The 9,136-nt window shown below is 34.7% G+C and overlaps 2 protein-coding genes across 6 annotated transcripts; one reads left to right on the plus strand and one right to left on the minus strand.

Moving 5' to 3' along the window:
* Nucleotides 1-1,483: 1,483 nt before the first annotated feature.
* On the minus strand, nt 1,484-5,739 carry LOC129240170 (rho GTPase-activating protein 68F). 4 transcript variants are annotated; one of them, XM_054875766.1, is made up of 9 exons: nt 5,672-5,739; nt 4,708-4,845; nt 3,784-3,909; nt 3,668-3,703; nt 3,528-3,595; nt 3,324-3,454; nt 2,539-3,269; nt 2,364-2,470; nt 1,484-2,255 (listed from the first exon to the last, which is right to left on the minus strand). In XM_054875766.1, the coding sequence occupies exons 2-9, from the start codon at nt 4,748-4,750 to the stop codon at nt 2,055-2,057; spliced, it is 1,443 nt and encodes a 480-aa protein (XP_054731741.1). In that variant the 5' UTR covers nt 4,751-4,845; nt 5,672-5,739; the 3' UTR covers nt 1,484-2,054. The 4 variants fall into 4 exon arrangements, with proteins under 4 accessions (XP_054731741.1, XP_054731740.1, XP_054731742.1 ...); XM_054875765.1 differs by lacking the exon at nt 5,672-5,739 and adding an exon at nt 5,482-5,645; XM_054875767.1 differs by lacking the exon at nt 5,672-5,739 and adding an exon at nt 5,055-5,179.
* A 1,416-nt stretch (nt 5,740-7,155) lies between these two features.
* Nucleotides 7,156-9,090, plus strand: LOC129240173 (acyl-coenzyme A diphosphatase FITM2). 2 transcript variants are annotated; one of them, XM_054875771.1, is made up of 3 exons: nt 7,156-7,227; nt 7,374-8,052; nt 8,116-9,090. In XM_054875771.1, exons 2-3 carry the CDS (start codon nt 7,539-7,541, stop codon nt 8,817-8,819), a joined length of 1,218 nt encoding a protein of 405 aa, XP_054731746.1. In that variant the 5' UTR covers nt 7,156-7,227; nt 7,374-7,538; the 3' UTR covers nt 8,820-9,090. The 2 variants fall into 2 exon arrangements, with proteins under 2 accessions (XP_054731746.1, XP_054731745.1); XM_054875770.1 differs by having other exon boundaries at nt 7,183-7,266.
* Nucleotides 9,091-9,136: the final 46 nt, after the last annotated feature.

The following is a 9,136-nucleotide window of genomic DNA, read 5'->3' on the forward strand; positions in this document are numbered from 1 at the left end:
GTAAAGATCCGGCGAAACTTAAGTTCCACGGACGACCAAGTATTTATAACCTGTATGTATGTACAAGTAACTACATAGGTATCAGGTTCTCATTAACTTACGAATAACCAATCTATTTTGTGCATGTTAACTTCTATGTTTGGGTTTTTCATACAAAATTGTGATTTTGTTAAAAAATGTTTAATAAGGCAAATGAATTGCATGAAGCATATGAAAGTTATGTAGAGTTTATAGAAATATCAGCATCCTTTGGCGCTACACCTCCTTGTGTGCATTTATCTGCAAGACGACTTTTCGCCTTTTTTACGGTCACATGAATAGAAATATTCGGGCAGGTTCTGTAACTCACTTCTGAGTCAATTTCATTAAACTTTTCTGGCAATTGCATTGTGAACCTACTCACTTACTACTGCCATGGAAATCCCATAAGTTTTTTTTTTTTATTTACGTGGTTTTTTGGTACGTTAATATGCTCTCTAAATTTAGACAATGACGGTCGCCGTAGCCGAATGCGTTGGTACGTGACAACCATTCGGTAGTGCCCGGGAATGAAACATCAAAGAATACATTTAAAAAGTTTTTTCTGAAAGCGGACACCCGAGTGTATTTCTACCATGAAAAAGTTCCTCATAAAAATCCTCTGTTATTCGGAGGCGGCTTAAAACTGTAGGTCCCTCCATTTGTAAAAAAATCAAGACGTACACCACAAATCGGAAGAGGAGTTCGTTCAAAACACCCAACGGCGTAAGCACCAATTATATATATATATATATGCGTATATGTATATAAATTCAGGCAGTAAACTATATAGATAGTAAGCTAGTAAGTATAAAGTAGTTAAATCTGCTTTGCATGAATATCTTTGGTTAAAATGATATAAAATAACAATGTATTTGAAGAGATAAAGGTACATAAATATAGTTGCGTCCGAAATTCTTCTTCTCGCTCTGCGTATTAATGCCGGATATTCGCGATTACATGCAATCGTTATTTTGACCTTAGTCACACGCTTGCCAATATTATTAACGATGTCAGTAATTTTGTGTCCGTTTCTCGTAGTCTCTGTTAGTTTGCCAATTACTTTGAAACCTGACACTCTCGTTAATGTCGTTAGAAATTATTGCGAACGCTACGATATGCAGATACTCGCTTGTAGAGGGGCGATAGTTGTGATGCTAGGTGTGTTCGATAACAAAATTAACCATCATTAGCCGTCAATCCGTAATAAAAAATTCTCTCCCCAAGAGAAGAAAAAGCAAAAAACGTACGAAAAATTTGTAATCACTTGCAAAAATCGGTAGAAGCAGAGATATCAGCTGATATGGTTTGTAAATTTTCGTTGTAATAAAAAAATTATCATAAATATGCTTTATACCCTCACTTTTTGTTGTTAAATTTATCGTTACTGAACGCAAAGGCAGAAGGCAGAAGTGTATAAAATACCAGATTCACCAAAAAATTAATTTCTTTAGAAAAAGTACAATATTAGCTAATAAAGTTATATATTTTTGTGATGGATAATTTTTGCTGACTAAAATTTCTTCAGCCAAAATGAGCGTCTGTCTTGCAGCGAACTCTTACTTTTCTCTCTCAATTCTTATGGGATGGATAATTTTTTGGCGTTATCAAACTCTTACTTCAAACATTAGGAATGACTATTACAAATTTTTATGTTATCGAACGCAGCTAACTTTGACATCAGAAATGTTCGATTTTTGGAAATACTTTTACCTTCAAATAAATTTTAATTTCTAAATTTCCTTTTTTTCGCTAGTTACCGCTGCATCTTGAAAATGTACTTGGGTTTGAAACAATCTTTAAAAGTGCACGTACATATTAAATATCTAAGCATATAATGCCTAAACACATTTTTTAGTTATCTTAATTTCTTTCTATGTTAAAAACTAAATATGACGAAATCTTATTTCATGTTCTACTAAATAATACAAATAGTTGCACCGACAAACTCGAAGCCTGGCGCCATTTCTTAAACCTACATTAAAATGCACAGTTTAATGATTTTTTGTGCGTCGTGCACGATCTCATTTCTTAGCTCAATCGATGGATGTATGGCGTTGGTTGACATCGATCAGATAAATGTTTTTGTGGTTTTGCAGCACAAAGTCAATGAACGCATTTATAGGTCGGATATCCTCCAGGGTGGTGTTATTCCTGTTCGACCACAGAAAGTTTGGACCAAATACAATAGCCAAATTCGAAGATGTCATTTTGTTTAGGTCCTCACATTCCATAACCTGTAAAAACAATGAAAACAGTAAAAAAAAAAACCATGTACATAATTAGATTCAATTTGTTTTTGTAATGATGTACATACATAATAATACACATAATTTTAGACTTACGCGGACTAGAAACTCTACTAAGTACTTGAAAAGCTCATAGTTTTCTTCAGGTAACTTTTCTCTAATTAGCTGCGTCACATTACGTGATCGCTCCTCTTTTGGCCAATCTGAAATTATAAAATCGAAATCAAGTAAACGTCTTCAGCACTTTCCTAATACGCACAAACCCGCCTACCTAAGAAACTCGTAATGTCATCGTATAGCTCGAAAGTGAGTAAAGGTTCGCTGAGATCGCGTAGAAAACTTTTTAACAAGCCGGCAATTACGTGCACATTGGTTTTTGACAAATCCAAGTCTTCGCCACGATTCACACGTTCCTTTAATGCAATTATTTCGGTATGATTGCCTGACCGACGAAATATGCCCTCTGTGTCGATCATACCGGTCATAGAAAGCGAGTCCACACATTTGCGTACTATTGGTGGTATGGAGTTTAAACATGGACTATTGGTTACAATAAATTTAAGTGGTGCGCCAAATTGTGTTGTATTGGCCATTTGTCTTCCTGCGCTGCTGCTTCCACTGCCGTGGCCGTAGCCAAAGCTGCCCGAATAGCTTCTACCACGAAGGTTTAACTGTTCATCAAAATCACAGACACTATCTGGTACTTTTATCTTTGATAGACCCAATGCTTGGCGTAATTCATCCAAACTAGATATATATACAAGTTTTTGACGAAACTTGTCGCTGATGAATGGACTAAAAAATTTCCATACAAAGCGTATAAATAATGTGGGATGCACAACGTATAAATTTTTGAGATTCTTGCGAAAATTGCGATTCAATTCTGTATATGAATTCCACAGCAATTGCGCAGAAGGTTTGCTATCCTTCCTTAGGCCTTGATGAAAGTAGACGAGAATGTAATCATTTTCCACAAATGGTTCAATTTCTTTTATAACATCACTGGAATTAGGGGCATATTACTGAGAGCATATAAAAAATATCAAATTAACAAACCAGATGAATTTTTCCATTTGTGATTTCTCTGGAAATCGTGAAGCATAAATTGCAAAAATATGTCTGCCCTGCTTGTCAGTTCCAAGAAAATCGCATATATTTTTAACGTTTACAATACTTTCCGACAGTTCCTAAAGATTAGAGAGACATGTATACGTTTCTAATTTATATTGAAACTCAAATATTTTGTTTTAAGCAACGAACCTCTCTCAACTGATCTTCAAAATCGTCTTCCAATGGATTTACTATTTCTGCTGGCTCGATCTCCTCCCCTGAAAATTTTATATATGCATTTTGTATATACATTTTATTTAGTTATGTAGAATCAACTGATACCGACCCACCTTCAGTCAACACAAAATCATCAACCATAACATCCTCTAAAAATATATAAGTAGACATTTTTTTCAGCAATTGTATTCATATTTTGAGCTTTTGTTTATGCTGGTTGTGAACTTACTCTGTAACGGTGCTGGTGATAGTAATTCTGTATCATCAAACTCTAACTTAGGCTCAAAATCATGCAAATCCGACAAACTGGGTTGAGGCTCATCTGAATTTTCGACAACTGTATTTATCGCCGGTCCTACATGGGCATACAAAAACGTATTTTCATAAAAAAGTATATATAGCTATATAAAATACTAATCTTACAATTAATTTTTAGCCTTTAAGCGGCAAGAAATTTTTATATTGGTGATTAATAATCAATGAAGAGAAAGTTGTTAATATAATATAAATAACAAATAGGCAATTATCTTTGTCAATATGTTTGTGATAGAAAAGAAAACATATAAATATGTATTTTGTTGAAAGACTTTTTAGGGTTCTGTAAATAAAAACAGTCAAATTCATGTGCATGCATATATGTATGTATGTACATGATAAGATTATTCACAAACATTGCAAGTACGTACATTTTTAACATCTAGCCATGTACAATACAAGTACCTAATTATTATTTTTACAATGTATGAAAGGGATGCAGAAACTTGCACATTACACACATAAGATTATATCTATTTAGTCCTACAAAGAATGAATCAACTCTTTAGTGTTTTCAAAGCAATACAAGCTAAATATTGAGATAAGCTTTTGATTAGCTGTTTGTTATGAGTACAGATCGGATTTTTATGCAAATTGAATATTTTATTATGATGAGTTTCTACCTAGGTGCGAATTTCATGTGATGTTAAACAAAATATGCACTTGCATAAGAATCCGATCTCTAGTTATGAGTAATTTTATCTTGTGGGATGCAGTTTTTGTTTTAAGCCAAAAAATTCAAAAGCAAAATAGTACAAACACATAGCTGTGAAATGACTGAGTATACGAATCACTTTTCATGCTTCTTAATTAGTATTTCTAAGGCCACCTTACTTACCAGGAAGACGAGAAGTATGGATATTTCCTATCGCGGGATCCATTGCCTTTGGCTTTGGTATCGGCGTTTAGCCTATAGCTTTCTGTATAATTTTTAACGAGGCTTAAATGGTATTTGGTTATGTTCCTTATTGACGTACTGTAAATAAAAAATACAAATGAATGAAGCATACGCAAGTAAATTGTGCAAATGCGATAAGAATTAGTCGGAGGACAGATATTGGCGATGACCCTGTTCGTACCAAAGTACATTTTCAAGCATATGTGTTATATGAATGTAAATATATATCACTATATCTATGTAAATACTATTTGCAAGACAGCTAATAGGTAATTTGTAATTATTACTTGTATTTACAGGCTTACAACCGTAGGAGGGGCAATTATGGTATGCACTGAGTCAGAGCTACATATATTGCCAATACGAATCTGCTTCTGTCTGTATTTAATAGATAACGATAGATATAGCCATATAGGTAAAAGTTTGTTATTCCAAGTTATTCAAACATTTCTTTAAATCGATGACGTCATGTTACTTAACGTTCCCCCCGTTAGCCAACGATCTAGTGTTATATCTATATACATATGTGATTTTTCTATTCAAAAATAGTGTAGGCTCGAATATACACTTTGATGCAGTTCATTAAACATTGTTTGGCCTTGCAATTTGTGGTCCAGGTGACCTTTATGCCATTATTGCGGTTTAATGCGCAGTTTCATGACTGTGTTTTTAAGTTCTTATAAATCACTTTGCTTATCAAGTTTTGTTGCATACGTATTTTGCGTTGCCGTGGTTTTTATGGAGTTGGGTGTTTATATTTGCATTGGTTTTCGATCTAATGCACCAAAGACTGATATTAAGGCAGGTGTATTAGTAAAACTTTATATATTTATGAGAGAGTATGAAACTTAGTTGAAACACTACACTATTTGCGTCGATTTGTTGAAACAGCAGTTAATTTTACCTTTAGCTTTGCTTGTTTTCCCTTTTTCACGATTTGACTTTTTAACTTTATCTACGCCTTTGCTTGGTAAATTGGGATTTAACAGAATACAGTGTTGTTTACTTCCAAATTTTGGGCTTGAAATGAGGGATAAATTGTATACACTTTTCCCTACTACATATGTATGTGTATGTAAGGTACTTGGGTTGTAAATATTTATTTAATTGTATTCATTCACACATATACAGGTACATATATTGTTATTTAAAAATGCAGTAGAGTTTAATAAATCTCTAATTTATATAATAGGAGATTTGTCGTGGTATGATTTTTTTCAATTTTAGGTAACTGAAAAAGGTAAGAGACACATAAAAAATGATCAAGGGGGTACAATCGACTCCAATACTAATAATCTGAAGTAGCGAAACAATTATTTTCTCCCTTCAAAAGTTACTGAACAAAAACAAATTTATAACGTTGCTCCATGGAAAAACTAAACACATGAAAGTAAACAAACTTAGGGGTTAAACTTCGCGAGCCTTGAATTTTTTTGATCAATTTTTCTATATGCCCAATTTTATTACACTCGTAACTAGATGATGGTTGTGACAGATATCGTGCAATAAATTTTTGATTTTGTTTGTGTTTTTTTGAAGATTTAACCCCTTTATGTTAGTGATTTACTTATCAATCTTCCTCTTCACATGCATCATCCTCTCCCCTGATTTTGGGAATCTGAAAGTATAACTATTGACTAATATATCCTGCCAGGTTCTTCAAGCCGCCGTGTTTTAAGCATTACCTTGGATTTACACAATTTGAAGAATTTCAATTACGTCAAATGATTTACCAAATTAGTAAATTAGTCTTTGAAAAAATTTAGACAATGACGAATGCACTGAGATAATTCTGAATGTGTTATTAAAAAAATGTGAATGCGTCTCTTGTGTGTTAGCATCAAATTACAATTCAGACAGTTATAACAGATTAATCATCTGGAACAAGAAATGCATTACATTGAAGGTCACACCCCAAATTTTCGTGGGGAACGTTAGAGATGCCTCGCAGTGAAAAAGCGAAAAAGGCGAAATAAATGTTCACTTTGGAACACAAGTCATTTATGTCATTGCCCGACGCCATTATCGAACAATCATCAGTATAGGAGACCATTGACCATGAGACCCATGGGAGCCGGTTCTACGATATCGAAATGACTTGTATCTTGGCTGCCGCCCCAGTAAACTAGCCCTTTCTAGTGAACCGTTTATCACCTCTGATACTTTTTCTGGTGGTTGGGAGATCAACGAGATGTAGAAGTTGAAAAGCAAGGATTGAAAGCAAAGGGCGACTCCACCCTGCGGTATACCTTGTTTTATCCTGCTCTGTTTTGAGCTTTGATCTCGAGAAATGATAATGGTTATTTAAAACTTACAAGATAAACCAGAACATAATAATTAGTTTAATTATATCCATAATCAATTAGTGTAATTATTGACAGCGGCAACTCTGTTTTGAGTTGAATTCGCTCTGACATTTGTCAAGTCCGAGCACCGGAGGATGACCAGAGCAAACAGCAGGTGAACAGATTTGGCTATTTTTTACTTTTTGTAAAAATGGTAAAATATATATTTTGCTTAAAACCTATATTGAATTGAAAATTGATTATCTTTTTATGGATTTTATTACTGTTGCTAATATAAATTAATTAATGGTTTTCTTACAGCTTCGGTAATACAAATAAAACAACAAGAGCGAAGAACCATCATTTGGAAGTATAATTGAACTTTGACACATTGATTCGCTTACATAGGCAAGTGACTTCACTTTCACCATTAATTTGGAAGCTTGACGAACGTATAATTATTGTTGGATTTTGCAATACAAAATAATGGCTACAAAACGTCGGCCATTGCGTGCGAACATGCCCGGTCCGAGCTCCACCAATATGAATTTCAGACCGGGCGGTCCAGATGTTAAAAGATCGGACGCTAAAGGTACCCGACCTACAGCCCCACCAAGCAGCGTTAGGGAGATACTTATTATGATGATTATGCACGCATGCAAAAAGACAATTTTCTTTGATACAAATCTAAAGGTGGCGCTATATCTGGGTAGTTTGTTCCTGGTGTCGCTGATTGGCGATTTTATACCATTTCCGAAAACGTATTTCGCACGTTCGGATAATTTATTCAACGTTTATTTTGTGAAAGTTGGTTGGGGTTGGACTTTAATGCTAACCGTGCCATTTCTTGCCATGACATCGTACACATTGTGCTGTGGTGATATGAAAAAGATGCTGCGACACCACGTTCCTCGAATAGCTATCGCTACTTTCTTTTGGCTATTCTGGACTAAAATGTTCAATGTAATTGAGACTTCATATGGCCGTTGCACAGTTAAAGGTAAATTATTGCATTACTCAAAATTTAAGTAAAAATAATAGTTTAATTGTATTTCCTTTTAAGGGTTTGGAACGAAATCAACTTGTCTGAAAGCGGGCCATCTATGGAACGGCTTTGATATCTCAGGTCATGCATTTATTTTAATACACTCGAGCCTAGTTTTAATAGAGGAAGCTCGCCCTATCATTAAGTGGGAGTCTATTAAAGATTATCTTCGCAATGAAATGCATGATCGTAGTGTGTCGGAACATTCAAGCACAAACCCATTGAGAAATCTCTCTGAAGAGCAAATCCGCAACCTTAACTTTCTTTACGAACGATTAACACCTGTCATACGGACTTTGTTTATTGGCATGGCAACGCTGCAGTTATTATGGGACGTAATGCTAGTTGGTACCATGCTTTATTATCATCACATGGTAGAAAAAGTAATCAGCGGTATAATTGCCATACTTACCTGGTACTTTACCTATCGCTTTTGGTATCGTACGGATTTGTTACCAGATCCCGCTGGTAGTGGATCATTTTTTTACCAACGAGAAAACAGAGATTCTTTTATTTATGTGCGACGTCCGACGATGATGACAACGGCTGGACCTTCCACCAGCAGCGGTAGCCGAGGTAATACGACTGGTGGGACCACCGGACTGGCAGCACAACCTACATTTATGGGTATGCCATTATATACTAATACGCGGACATCAAATGCAGCTAGCACCAATAGCCAAGTCGGTGCAAACAACCAAAGCGTGGACATAAACATTTAGCGACGCACTTAGATTGTTAAAAGTTAGATTTGTTTGTAAAATAATTATTTTTGTTCGTCTTTGTTGTTTAGGATTAAGATAAAAAATGTGCGGTAAAAATGGTGAACATGGAGGCTTACTAGAAAGGTAACGGCGAAGCTGTTGTACTCATTAGTGCTAAATTATATATGTATATTTTTAAATTGAATGTAGTGAAACCTATCCTACATTACAAACAAGAAATTACTTCTATTTTTCTACGCTTAAATTGGTTACCAATATAAACTTACAACACTGTGTGTTTTTATTTGAGCTTGGTTAAAGTAATATGTAAATAC

Source organism: Anastrepha obliqua, chromosome 3 (genome assembly GCF_027943255.1).
Source record: "Anastrepha obliqua isolate idAnaObli1 chromosome 3, idAnaObli1_1.0, whole genome shotgun sequence".
Taxonomy (NCBI): domain Eukaryota; kingdom Metazoa; phylum Arthropoda; class Insecta; order Diptera; family Tephritidae; genus Anastrepha; species Anastrepha obliqua.

What these genes read in the sequence shown, in the direction of transcription:
- LOC129240173 (XM_054875771.1), top strand. Translation starts at nt 7,539, where the DNA reads ATGGCTACAAAACGTCGGCCATTGCGTGCGAACATGCCCGGTCCGAGC. An exon ending in TGGCCGTTGCACAGTTAAAG is followed by an intron (nt 8,053 to 8,115) that starts GTAAATTATTGC and finishes TTTCCTTTTAAG; the next exon opens with GGTTTGGAACGAAATCAACT.
- LOC129240170 (XM_054875766.1), bottom strand. Translation starts at nt 4,750, where the DNA reads ATGGATCCCGCGATAGGAAATATCCATACTTCTCGTCTTCCTG. An exon ending in CCATACTTCTCGTCTTCCTG is followed by an intron (nt 3,910 to 4,707) that starts GTAAGTAAGGTG and finishes ATGCCCATGTAG; the next exon opens with GACCGGCGATAAATACAGTT. An exon ending in CAAATGGAAAAATTCATCTG is followed by an intron (nt 3,270 to 3,323) that starts GTTTGTTAATTT and finishes CCCTAATTCCAG; the next exon opens with TGATGTTATAAAAGAAATTG.